General features: G+C 33.2%; 1 protein-coding gene across 8 annotated transcripts; it reads left to right on the forward strand.

Moving 5' to 3' along the window:
• Positions 1-755: 755 nt before the first annotated feature.
• Positions 756-7,156, forward strand: SUS4 (sucrose synthase 4). 8 transcript variants are annotated; one of them, XM_082924205.1, is made up of 14 exons: positions 756-901; positions 2,696-2,839; positions 2,952-3,078; positions 3,421-3,572; positions 3,693-3,885; positions 4,028-4,363; positions 4,480-4,575; positions 4,667-4,840; positions 4,953-5,069; positions 5,179-5,345; positions 5,437-5,661; positions 5,768-6,331; positions 6,531-6,669; positions 6,786-7,156. In XM_082924205.1, the coding sequence occupies exons 2-14, from the start codon at positions 2,742-2,744 to the stop codon at positions 6,813-6,815; spliced, it is 2,418 nt and encodes an 805-aa protein (XP_082780331.1). In that variant the 5' UTR covers positions 756-901; positions 2,696-2,741; the 3' UTR covers positions 6,816-7,156. The 8 variants fall into 8 exon arrangements, with proteins under 8 accessions (XP_082780331.1, XP_082780328.1, XP_082780329.1 ...); XM_082924202.1 differs by having other exon boundaries at positions 867-1,268; XM_082924203.1 differs by having other exon boundaries at positions 867-983.
• Positions 7,157-13,304: the final 6,148 nt, after the last annotated feature.

The raw sequence follows: 13,304 nt of genomic DNA on the forward strand, positions 1-13,304 counted from the left end.
CGTAAGAAGCAAATCAAAGTCGCCTAGGGTGATGACAACGCACACTGGCTTTGAAAAACGAGTTGGTTTTTTTGATTTTTTAATTTTTTTTATTATTTTAGGCCTTGTTTAAATATTTTATACAAAAAAAAAAAAAGTTAAAAAGTCATTATAAGGGTTGTTTTGGAAAGTGAGTTAATTTTTTGACTTTTTAATTTTTTTAGCTATTTTAATCTGGACTAAAAAATTTTGTTTCGGAAGGGCTTTTTGACTTTTTGATTTTTTTGACTTTTTTTTTGTGAGAGAAGAGTGTAATGATTATGGATTGGATGTGATGTTTTGTTTGTTATGGTTAAAATAGTCTATTTTATCTTTTGTGGCTAAAATAGCCAAAAAAAACTTACAAAATCACTTCCCAAACGGTGTCTAAACCATCACATCAATCTTTTTATTTTTTTATATTTGTTTTTGTAAAATGTCAAAAAATTATTAAAATAATTTATTTTCAAGTAAGACCTTAATTTGATTGTATTTTTTTAATTTTTATAAAAGAAAAAATAAAATAATTATAATTTAAATATAATATTTTATTTTATTAATTTTTTAATATGCTTTATTTTTTTAAGAATACTTTAATGTGATAAGCCCATGCCAAATAAGGGCACTTTGAGCATTCTCTGAGGGGAGAGTCAAACACAACAGGAACCAGTGGGTCTGAGATGGAGGAGTATCCAAATCCTGGATACGTTATACTACGATTTGATCTGTTGAACGGCAAACAATGAACAAAATAAAAAATAAAAAATAAAAAAAATTCAGAATTCAGAAAATCAAATAAAATACTGGAATAATAATAGCACAAACAAACGCATGTATAAGAAGAAGGAGAAAGTGGATTATTGGTGCAATGGATTATAATAAGGTGAGAGAAAGACAAGATTATACAAAACAATGTGACAACAATAAAAGTCGATTTGTGAAAACTACTGTGAAACCAGAGGAAGGTATTTGTGTGTGTTTCATGTGTTTGTGTGAGAGAGAGAGAGAGAGAAGAGAGAGAAAGGACCATTTTCGAAAACCAAAATATATTGGTCAATTATTTGTGTATAAAAGGGTATCCAAGGCCTTGTATCTTCTCCATCTCAAACCAAACGAACTCATTCGTTTCTCTCTCTGTTTTTCTTGCTCTGTTCCGTTCATTCAATTTTTTTCTCTTTCCCTTTCTTCATTTTGATTCTGTTCTTCTTTGGTTTGCTCTCAAGAAGAACGGGGAAAAAAAGAAGAAGAAGGTAATTCTGCTCTTGAGTGTTCATACATATCACACATGTCGGTGGCTAAGATTTTCTGGGCTTAATCGAGATTTTGCTTTGATCTCACATGTTAATGACCAAAGCTTTAGATTTGCGAAATTTCCTTTTCAGAGTATCTTTTTTGCTATTTGTCTGTTTTCTGAGATCCCTTCCGAGCTATTTTTTATTTTTATTTTTATTTTTATTTTTGGGGAAAAAAATAGTAAAGATTCTCGCAATCTATGGAAAATAAAATGCACAAATCGGAAGCTTCTTGATCCAAAAGTTTGAAATCCAGGGATTCCAGAAACATAATTTTTTTTTAAAAAAAAAATCAGTCACTCCTGCTATAGACAGTGTTCCTTTGTGATCCTCTGTATATATAAAAATCATAGTCCCTAGAATATTCTTACCAAAAATTCAAAATTTGAGGTGAAAGTTGCTATTACCATTTTGAAAGCTGGCTTCCTAGCTATAAATTTCACCGCAATCACGCCTTCACAGCACGCTTTTCTGTTTCTTTGCTTCTTCGTCTACTCTTTGTGCTATTATTTTAAGCTTGAGTAAGTAGTATAGTCGCTGTTTTTCTTTTGGTTGATCCTTTTTTCTCTTGCTCTGTTTTTCAATCACATTCGATTCTTTGTTAACACGTAACGATTTCATACAAAAACTTCTTAAATATTTACTCTTTTATTTATTTATTTAGTTTTATTAATATTATTTATATTTATGATCTGTTCTTTTACTCTGACCCATCTCTTTTTTATTTTCTGTCCTGTTTTCTTAGGAAAGAAAGGTTCCTCCTTGTAACGATTTCATGCAAGAAAACTTTTTAAAGATTTTATTTTATTTTATTTTTTTGGATTGTTGTCGCGTTAGTTAATAGAAACTGATCTAGACAAACCCGTGATCTGTTCACTGAAACCATTTTTTTTTTTTTTTTTTTTTACTTCCTGTCCTGTTTTCATAGAAAAGAAAGGGTGACCTTTGTAACGTGCCCTGTTTTTTCTCTTCTAGTTTTGTTCACACATCTCACGCAGTATAACCAGATCTTGTTTATTTTAATATAAATGTATATGAAATTTTCGTCCATATCTATTGATGGGTTTTAACATAAATATTTACGAAAATTTCGATCATAATGTTTTGGTCAAGTACGAAGTCTATTTGTTTTAAAAAAAAGGGGTAAGAAATTTCAGTGAAAAAAATGGTAAGAAATTTCAGTTGAAATAAATTGCGATCTAATAAAATGTATTGCGTGGGTTGGTGGGTTTTGAAAATTGTAGATTTCTCACATTCTAGATCAATATTCTTTATTAATTAGGTGGAGGTTTGACTTTATGGTCAATCTCTCTCCCTGTGCTTTTTGGATAATCCACATATATATACCCATTAATTGTATGTATATGTATATGTATGTATTGCAGGTTTAGTTTTGTCTGAGAATCCCTTGATTTTCGTAGTGAAGAAGACATGGCATCTCATGTTCTGACTCGAGTTCACAGCCTTCGTGATCGTCTTGATGGAACACTCTCTACTCATCGCAACGAACTCTTGTTGCTTCTCTCGAAGTATGTTTGATTTGATCTATTTACATAATGTGATCGAAACAGAGACTACTAAAAAAAAGCTTATTAACATTGTTGTTGTTGTTGTTGTTGTTTTTTTTTTTTTTTTTTGTAGTATTGAAAAACATGGTAAAGGAATTCTGAAACCCCATCAGATTGAGGCAGAGTTTGAAGCACTCCCCAAACATGCCCAACAAAAACTGCATGATGGACCCTTCGGAGAGGTTCTGAAATCTGCCCAGGTAGTTCAAATGATTTTTACATGCTTTTCTTTCTTTTATGTGGTGTTGGTATCATGAATGTGTCATGAATTTGGGTACGTATATTATTCAAATCTATGCTCCAAACACAGCCTAAATTTGTTGAGCACCTTTAATACTTCATGATTTGAAATATGATTGGGATGTTGGGTTTTTGAGTATATCTCATGTTTCTTCTCTCTAGGGTTTGTGTTTTTCTCTTAGGTCTGTGCAATTGTGCTTTATTTGTGTTGATCGGATATTCAGTAAGTTGGGAACTTGGTGTATAGTGTAGATCTGGGCTGAAATACTCTGATCTGTATTATTATCGTGTATGTATGACAGGAAGCAATAGTTTTGCCTCCATGGGTTGCTCTTGCTATTCGGTTGAGGCCCGGTGTCTGGGAATACATCCGAGTGAATATTAATGCCCTTGTTGTTGAGGAGTTGAGCGTCCCGGAGTATCTTCATTTCAAAGAAGAACTTGTTGAAGGACCGTAAGTTGTTAAGCTTAAAATAATTACTACTTAGGTTTTTTAGTAATGAAATTGATAATCATTAGTATGTCATGTCTTATTTACAGGACTTTAGTTTGATTTAGTTTGGTTTTTGTGTAGTCGCAATGGCAACTTTGTTCTTGAGTTGGATTTTGAACCATTCACCGCATCGTTTCCTCGCCCAACTCTTTCAAAGTCAATTGGGAATGGAGTTGAGTTCCTCAACAGGCACCTCTCTGCAAAAATGTTCCATGACAAGGAAAGCATGCACCCACTCCTTGAATTTCTCAAAGCCCACAACTACAATGGCAGGGTAATCCTTTTCTTCATTCTCCATTTTCCACAAACATCTATTGTTGTTTGGTTTTTCAAATCACAATTGACTTTGTTTTCAATAAAATTTCTAGTATTGTAATACTTGGGATTTTTTTTTTGTTGTTGTTGTTGTTGTGCAGACAATGATGCTCAATGATAGGATCCAAAACCTCAATGCTCTCCAATTTGTTCTGAGGAAGGCAGAGGAGTATCTCCTCACATTTCCTTCGGACACAACATATTCTGAATTTGAACACAAGTTTCAAGAGCTTGGTTTGGAGAGAGGGTGGGGTGATACCGCCGGGAGAGTGTTGGAAATGATTCATTTGTTGTTGGACCTTCTCGAGGCTCCTGATCCGTGCACTCTTGAGACATTTCTCGGCAGAATCCCTATGGTTTTCAATGTGGTCATCCTTTCCCCCCATGGCTACTTTGCTCAAGAAAATGTTTTGGGCTATCCTGACACCGGTGGCCAGGTCTGATTCTAAGAAAAAAAAGAAAAAGATCAGTTCAAAATTCCAATACCTTTAAAAGTTCTTTATATTCGCTTGCCAGTAAATGTTAATTTTTGTCAATTTTTTTTTTCTTATAGGTGGTTTACATTTTAGATCAAGTTCCTGCCATGGAGAAGGAAATGCTTTTACGTATAAAGCAGCAAGGGCTTGACATCATTCCTCGTATTCTCATTGTTAGTGTGATGCTTAAATTTCGAACTTTCTCATTTTGGTTTTTGTTTCTCCTCTCAATTCCTGATCTTGCTAAGTTGCTATTGTATCCAGGTGACTCGGCTTCTCCCCGATGCAGTAGGTACTACCTGCAATCAACGCCTTGAGAAAGTTTATGGAGCTGAGCATTCGCATATTCTTCGTGTCCCCTTTAGAACCGAGAAGGGTATCGTCCGTAAATGGATCTCACGCTTTGAAGTGTGGCCATACATGGAGACTTTCACTGAGGTGAAACATGTTTCTTTTCATTCTACTATCTTTTCCAAATTATTTTCTATTCCTCTTTAGTATCGATTGCTTATTCAAGTTGTTTCTAATCTTTTGCTTGTAATATGATTAGGACGTTGCACATGAAATCGCCTTAGAATTGCAGGCAAAGCCAGATCTGGTGATCGGCAACTACAGTGAGGGTAACCTTGTTGCCTCATTGTTAGCTCACAAATTGGGTGTAACCCAGGTGATTTGTTGATGTTCACTTATTTTATTTCAATCAGGAGTTGATCTACATTTCTTAACTTCATTCAACAACCAATGGGACTAATTTTTTGATTTTGCTTCTTATGCAGTGTACCATTGCTCACGCTTTGGAAAAAACAAAATATCCCGATTCTGACATTTATTGGAAGAAATTTGATGAGAAGTATCACTTCTCTTCCCAGTTCACAGCTGATCTTATTGCTATGAATCATACTGATTTCATAATCACTAGCACATTCCAGGAAATCGCTGGAAGGTATTGTTTTCTGTTGTTTGTTATATGATTTCTTGTCAGATTGCTCCTCTCTGTTATCCTAATATCTTTTTTACAACTTTGGTATTTTCAGTAAGAACACAGTAGGTCAGTATGAGAGTCATACCGCGTTCACCATGCCCGGTTTGTACAGAGTTGTTCATGGTATTGATGTGTTTGACCCCAAATTCAACATTGTGTCGCCCGGGGCTGATATGTCGATTTACTTCCCTCACACCGAGAAGGAAAAGAGACTGACTAAGTTCCACCCTGAAATCGAAGAGCTTCTCTTTAGTGAAGTGGAGAACGAAGAGCATTTGTAAGTTTCAAATCTCTTTTAATTAGTACTTCATTGCTCTGTTTGGTTTTGTTTCATAATCTGTTTTGTAAAAAACACTAAAAATATGCATGGGGTGTCTTAACAGAGGCATGTTGAAGGACAAGAAAAAGCCCATCATATTCTCTATGGCAAGGTTGGATCGTGTCAAGAACTTGACAGGGCTTGTCGAGTTGTATGGTAAGAATGCTCGGCTTAGAGAGTTGGCCAACCTTGTGGTTGTTGGTGGAGATCGTAGGAAGGAATCCAAGGATTTGGAAGAGCAAGCCGAGATGAAGAAGATGTATGAAATGATCGAAACCTACAAGTTGCAGGGTCAATTTAGGTGGATTTCATCACAGATGAACAGGGTGAGGAACGGTGAGCTCTACCGGTGCATTGCTGACACCAAAGGCGTGTTTGTTCAACCCGCGTTCTATGAGGCTTTTGGTTTGACTGTTGTCGAGGCCATGACTTGTGGTTTGCCAACGTTTGCAACTAGCTATGGGGGTCCTGCTGAGATAATTATTCATGGCAAGTCCGGATTCCACATTGATCCATATCATGGCGATCAAGTAGCTGAGTTGCTTGTCAATTTCTATGAGAGGTGTAGTAAAGATCCTTCTCATTGGGATGAGATTTCAGCAGGAGGGCTGCAACGCATCATGGAGAAGTAAGCAACCAAAAACCTAAGGAATATTTGGCATCGTTATTCTATTGTCTGTTTTGAAAAGTGTTTTTGGGAAACACAAATTTAGTTTCAAATTTCAAAAATTATTTCTGCAAAAAAATGAAAACGCAAGGTGTTTTCAAGCAGGTTCTAAATTTTATCTAGTGAACTGAGAAATTTCTCTGTTTTTTGGCTTTTGTAGATACACGTGGCAGATTTATTCCGAGAGGCTAATGACACTTGCTGGGGTTTACGGATTCTGGAAGTATGTGTCGAAGCTTGATCGCCTTGAGACTCGCCGCTACCTCGAAATGTTCTATGCTCTCAAGTACCGCAAGTTGGTAAGTGCCTTTGCCCATACCTGTCTGGTTTTGTGATTGGTTTATATATTCATAGACCTATTCACCGATGAAAAGGTGTCTTAACTCTTTTGAGTGATTTTATGGCATTGTTTCAGGCTGAATCAGTCCCTTTGGCTATTGAGTAGATGATGGATTGGAAGCAAAAGCAAAGGAGGAGTTGTGAATTGGGGGGGATTCCTGAGTTGTGGAATAAACAATCCTCCTGCATTTGAGCTTTGTGATGAGAAGAAGAGGCTTCTGTTTTTCTTTCCTTCTCCTTTGTTTTGTTTTGTTTTGTTGTTTTGTTTTGTTTTGTTGCCCTCTTAATTGAGGGGCTTTGCTTTGAATTGTGATTTAAGCAATTGTTAAAATGGTAGTTGGTCTTTTGCATTTCCTTTTCCCCACCCCTATATTAGGATGAAGATTGGATATTTGAGATTCTGAAATTGTTAGTAATATAAATAATAATAAGACTCAAATTTCAATATATCTTTTCTTTCTTTCTTTCTTTTTTTTTTTTTTTTTGTGTGATGAAATCGGCAAGTTAACTAATTTAGTCGTCCTATAGCTGTATGGTTTGGAACTTGTATTTTTGGGTCTATGGAAGTGGTTATGTTTGATTATGCAGCTTTGGTTTCTTTTGACCCTTCCATTTTAACAGATAAATGAAAGACTAGTCCATGAAGGGTTATTCTTTTGAAATACTCGAGATGGCTTGGATTATTCAACAAGAAAAGAGAAAAAAGAAAATCAAATGCTGACCCATGTTTTTTTGTTTTTTGTTTTAAAGCATTAGATATATGTTGGTGCTTGTATAATTGGCATGGATAACGACATCAATCTAACATGATGAACATGTTATGAAGAAAAGTATGAATAAATTCTCAATAAAAGTATTAAGGCTTTATAACTAACCCCACCCACCCAACCAACCATTAAAAGTTTTTTTAAAAAAAGAGTTACTTTTATATGTATAATGTTGGTTGATGTTGCATTTAGTAAGTGGATAGTGTCAAGGTGATCAATCTTGACTTAACTAAATAATAAAAAGAATATCTGAAAGCCACTTTAATTAGATTCTCATTAATCTTATGTGGTTCCATAATTCTTCCCTCTCCTTTTTCGCATTTCTACCTCACCTAACCCCTTGCACCAAATTCTCCCTTCAACCTCACAACCCTCACCTATATGATACCGTATCACAAATTTATTTATTTTGTTTAATTTAAAATTTTTTACCTTAAAAAAAAATAAAAAATACTCAAGTTAGAACTCCACTATTAAAATTATTGGACCAATAGAGCCAAGCCTTTATCTGTTCAAAAATTTATTTATCTGTTTAAATGTCATTTATCTGTATACGTGTCACTCATTTATCTAATTATTTGTTCAAATATCACCTGATTACATATATGTCACCTATTTATCCACCTCACCGCTATCGGCCACTGTTGCCAGCTACCGCTATTTGTTGGCCATCGGCAACTTTTTTGGCAACTTTCATTGCGTGTTCTTATCACAAAAAAAGATTAAAATTTGGAACAAATAACATATGGTCCCATAAGTTTGGAAATTTCATCATTAACAACAACAAAAAAAAAAAAGAAAAAAGAAAAAAGAAAAAAAAAGAAAAGAACAACCAATGTATAACAATTCTTATCGACAATCAAACAGAGGATTATGAGTAATAAACGAACCAAACAACTTGAGCTCGACTTGTGTTCAACTCATTAAAAATACGTTTGGGCTTAGTTCATTAAGTAAATAAGCCAAACTTGAACACATTTTGAAACTCATTAAAATTTTCAAATTAAGTTTAAATAGTCAATTATTTGTTCGGCTCTGTTTGATGAATCTAAAACTATCAAATTACTTGAGGTCGGTTTGACAAAAACTCACTTGAGATCGACTCAAAAATTTTACGAACCAAACTTAAACAAATTTTAAAATTCATTAAAATTATCAAATTAAGTTTTAACAATTAACTGTTCGGCTTGTTTATTATCCCTAAAGAGGGTTTAAATAGGACTACAACTATTTATCTTTCTCATTTTACATCCCCACCATACCTTATTCTCTCTACTACTTACAACACAATTTGAAAGCAATTATTATTTATTTAGAATCACTTGAAAATAAAATAAAATAAAATAAACACTCTAGAGGATTCATGCTTTGCCTGTGATTGGTGGGTGAAGGCAAAAATCTAAGTATAGAATTTTCAAATGTTTACTAAATTTAATAAATTTACTTGGACCAGACTCTCTTGTGATGTCATCTCCCTCTAGAGTTCTTTCTTTTCAAACATGTACATTTCTTCTCTACTCCCTCAAAATTATGTCTATTTTTTCATGGATGGGATGCAAAAGTATCATTTCAGAATTTTCAGACATTTACCTGTCATTCAACAAATTTGACTTCAACTAAAAATGAATTCAATCTTTCTCTTGTGACGTCATCTTCCTCTAGAAATTTTGATTTTCAAACGTCTTCCTTCATCTCTACAATATTATACTTGTCATATATTTTTAATCACATTCTATTGAAAGAAATCTAAATACATATATATATATATATATATATATATATAAAATGAAACAGAGGGACAAAGCAAGATCCATACATAAGATTTATTATTTGTCTTGCATTTACATCTTATTTTACAAAATTTAGAGTGGCTCTATTTGCACCTCAAAAGATTAGTTGGTTACTCCAATTTAATAATTATTATTTTTACTATTATATTCTTATTTCAAATGACTAAAAAATACTTGATATTGAAAAAAATACAAATAATTGTCTTTTAAACAACCCATATCATAATCAATCTCATATTTCCTTCTATATTCTCTTCTCACTTTTTTCATTTTACATCTTTCATACTCAACTCTATTTACCCTATATCTATCATTTGTATTCTATTTCATATTCAAATCAATAATAGATAATAAAGAAAACGTTTTTAAGCTATTTTATTTATTTATTTATTTATAGAGAAGGTATGGCTTCTCTTCATTTTCCACATTTTCGGTGGTGAGCATTTATGAAATTTTCAACATTTTGAGTATCCACATATATTGCATTTGTTCAGTATTGAGTATCTGGATGAAGATATTGGAATCAATTTACGACATTTGAAACAGTAAAATCAGTAGAAAAAGAAAGATCTATAGAAGGCATCAGAATATCAACGGGCGCTGACGAGTGGCTTGGATGATGGTCAAGGTTGCTCTGCATTTGAGGTGTGTTAAGTATCTTAGTGTCTAACCAACCTTTTATAATGCATGTTAGGTTTTATTTCTTGGCAATCCCGTTTGACAAAACTCCTTTCAGTTGTATTTATTTTCGCACTTTTATTTCAATGAGGCTATGAGCGTTTAGATGCGAATCTAACCTGAATTGTGCCTTTCAGAGAAGTTTGTGATGCTAATGCTTTCAAGATTGCCACTTCGCTGATTATGACGGGGATCGAGCTGCCCGGTCAGCTCGCGGGGGTCGAGGGGGCAGCGCCCCTTGGCGGGTCCGGGGCAGCGCCACGGTGGGGTCGAGGGGCAGCGCCCCCGAAGCAAAATGGCATTCCAAGTTGCCTGTCCGCTCGAGCGGAGAATCCCTAGTTCTAGAAGTTTTGGTCGCTTGTAAAAGTACCGAGCTGTGTGATTTTGCGCTCGAGCGGGCTCTCTAGCACTTGAGGGGACCTCTGTTTTGTCACACGCATATTTTGCTGAAGACGCTCGAGCGGGATGTTAGGCGCTTGAGCGGACCGCGCGAACACAGTTTTCCGGATTTCAATAAGGATTTGGTTTTCTTCCAAATCTAGGATTACTTTTTGGTTTTCTATAAGTAGTTGGTTTTCTCTCAAAACTAGACGACTCCTGAAATCCTCCAGATCATCTTTTTGGTTTTTATGGTTTATATCTGGGGATATTTTTAGTTTTTCTTTGATATTTTGATTGAGTATTCAACTCATGGTTTAAAGAGAGTACATCAAAGGTTTTGTTTGTTCTACAAAAGAGAGAGTTATTCTGTGGTGGATTCTGAAGAATTCAAGCCTGAAGCTTTGGTGGATTCCGGGGTGGCTCATCGTAAAGACAATTCCGAGATGAAAACGGGTTGGAAGAGGCACATAGAGGTTGGTTCAATTAGGCGTGGATTCGCTAGGTAATTGAAAGTATACCTGTGTAATTCCTTTAAATCTTCTTAGTGGATTGTTTTGTGGCTGTTACCCGTAGTTTTTTTATCACAGTTGGAGGTGTCCAATTGTGGTTTTTTTCACGTAAAATCGTTGTGTCTCTTTGTCTTGATTGTTTGATTGGGATTGTTATATACTGTTTAAAATTATTACATAATCACAAATCAATATTTAAGGAATTTTTAGATTTTTTCAATGCAAATAGAGCCACTAAAAAGCCACTCGAACTTTTAGTGTAACTGTTTTATTTATGACGTATGTCAACTTACAATGATTCAGGGATAATGTTAGGGTATGCACACTTGTATCATATGTAACTTATTATACTTGTAGGTTTGATTACCATAAATATTATAATTCAATCATATGAGAGTCATAATTAAAAAAAAAAATTAAATTATAACCAAACACATAATAAAAAAATTCTTAGATCATAATTAAAATAATGTCATGATTACAATATGTCATAATTAATACCATAATATGTCACGATAAAAAATCACAAAAAAATATAACTAAAGGTATATATGATACACACGTGTAACCATAGAATTTCCCATGATTCATTATTAATAAAATTCATGTGAAACCCATTGTTTTAAGGCCCGTTTATTTTCAGAGATAAAATGAAAGTGATTAATAGTGAGGAGATTAATAGTAAGGGGATTGTTAGTGAGGGGATTAATAAAATTGTGTTTGTTTTGATGATAGTTGTTAGTGTGAGTATTGTTAAATTATTTTTATATAAAATAATGAAACAAATAAAATTATGATTTTTACTTAATAAAAAATATAAAATAATTAAACGTTAATGTTAAAAAAAAAATGCCCAACAGGTGTAAAAAAAAAAAAATTACGTTGACCAGTTGACCGGCCGGACGTCCCAACGGACGACCGGTTACTCAGTAGGCCGACGGACTATTTTCCTAGTACCACCTCTTCGCCTAGACTAATAATCCGCTCGCCCAAGGTCTATCCTAAGCCCAACAGACTATCAATCTGGAGGATCACAAACAAAGCAAACGTGAGCTAAGCTCACTGTTCATCCATCACAATCCACTCCGGACTGTGATGGCGGAAAACAAACATAGCCTAATAGTTATAAGCATATCACAAGAAAGTAAATAAAAAGTGATAAAACAAAACTTACAAACATAATTATTAGGATAAATTTCATTGATTTCTCTTGAAATTTAAAAAAAAATACAAGGTCTATAATTTTAACATAATTACATTGAGTTTCCTCAAGGTTTTAATTCACGTATCAATTAGCCCTATTTTCATCAATAATTTGTTAATCATACAGATGAAAAAAATAATGTTGTTACCTTTAACATTAAAATGTATATATATGTATATTTGTTTATCTTTTGTGTCTTCACATTATTTGTATAAATTTGATCATTTTAACTTTACTAACGGAAAGGTTGGTGTAATTATTGTAAACCTCAAGAAGGTTAGTGTAATTTACTCTAATTCCTATGTATAAACCTCACACAAAATGATATGAAACTAACATACTTACAATTTTGAGCCACACTTATGGATGCTTTGCTTGAAATGAAATAATCACAAATGGATACATTATTTTGTATAAAATTTGAAAAAAAAGATAAGAACATAGACATAGAGGAGAAAAAAAAGGGGTAAATTATAAATGCTTGTTTAAAGTTTGTTTAAAATACGAATTGTTTTATGTGATTTTAAAAATTACATCCTGCCTCTTTAAGTTTCTAATCGGATAGTAAATGACACTTTTTAATTTATTTATATATCATTAGGTCAATTGACTGTTTCAGATGATGTCAGAAAGATATTTTAATTAACGTTCAAGTAATTTTATTCTTGTATAGAAGAATAATTAATAACAATTTTATTTTTTCTATCAATAATTTTGACACAAAAATATTTGTAATTTTCAAAATCATAAAGGACAATCCATATTTTAAGTAAATTTCAAAAGATGCATTTATAATTTATCAAAAAAAAAAAGAAAAAGAAATGTTATATTTACACACCACTCAATCTCTCAGTCTACACCATTTTCTAATATTTTTTTATTTACCAATTTATCTCTTAATTAAATTAGGGTAAATTACACTAACACCTCCTGAGGTTTATATTTATTAGAGTTCCTCCCTTAACCTTTTGAAAATTACATCTCCACCCCTGAGGTTTAAAGTTTCATTACAGATTCCCCCTTCAGCAATTTAATTTCTTTAAATACCATTTTTTCCCTCATTGGGTAAATTATATTGACACCCCACATTTTAGAAATTACAATCCCCTCCCTAAGGTTTAAAGTAACATTACCAATTGCCCCGAAAAAAAATTATTTAAAAAAAAAATTAATTGGAAAAAAATTTTGTTAGTAAAGTTTTTAAATTTCTGTTTAAAAACCAACGTAAGCTCATTTTTTAAATTTATGTTTTTTTCTCAAATTTAC

Source organism: Camellia sinensis, chromosome 4 (genome assembly GCF_055761805.1).
Source record: "Camellia sinensis isolate YWXY chromosome 4, ASM5576180v1, whole genome shotgun sequence".
NCBI classification, from domain to species: domain Eukaryota; kingdom Viridiplantae; phylum Streptophyta; class Magnoliopsida; order Ericales; family Theaceae; genus Camellia; species Camellia sinensis.

Coding starts and splice junctions, on each gene's coding strand:
- SUS4 (XM_082924205.1), top strand. CDS start 2,742: ATGGCATCTCATGTTCTGACTCGAGTTCACAGCCTTCGTGATCGTCTT. Junction 3,573..3,692: donor GAAGAACTTGTTGAAGGACC/GTAAGTTGTTAA, acceptor GTTTTTGTGTAG/TCGCAATGGCAACTTTGTTC. Junction 3,886..4,027: donor CCCACAACTACAATGGCAGG/GTAATCCTTTTC, acceptor GTTGTTGTGCAG/ACAATGATGCTCAATGATAG.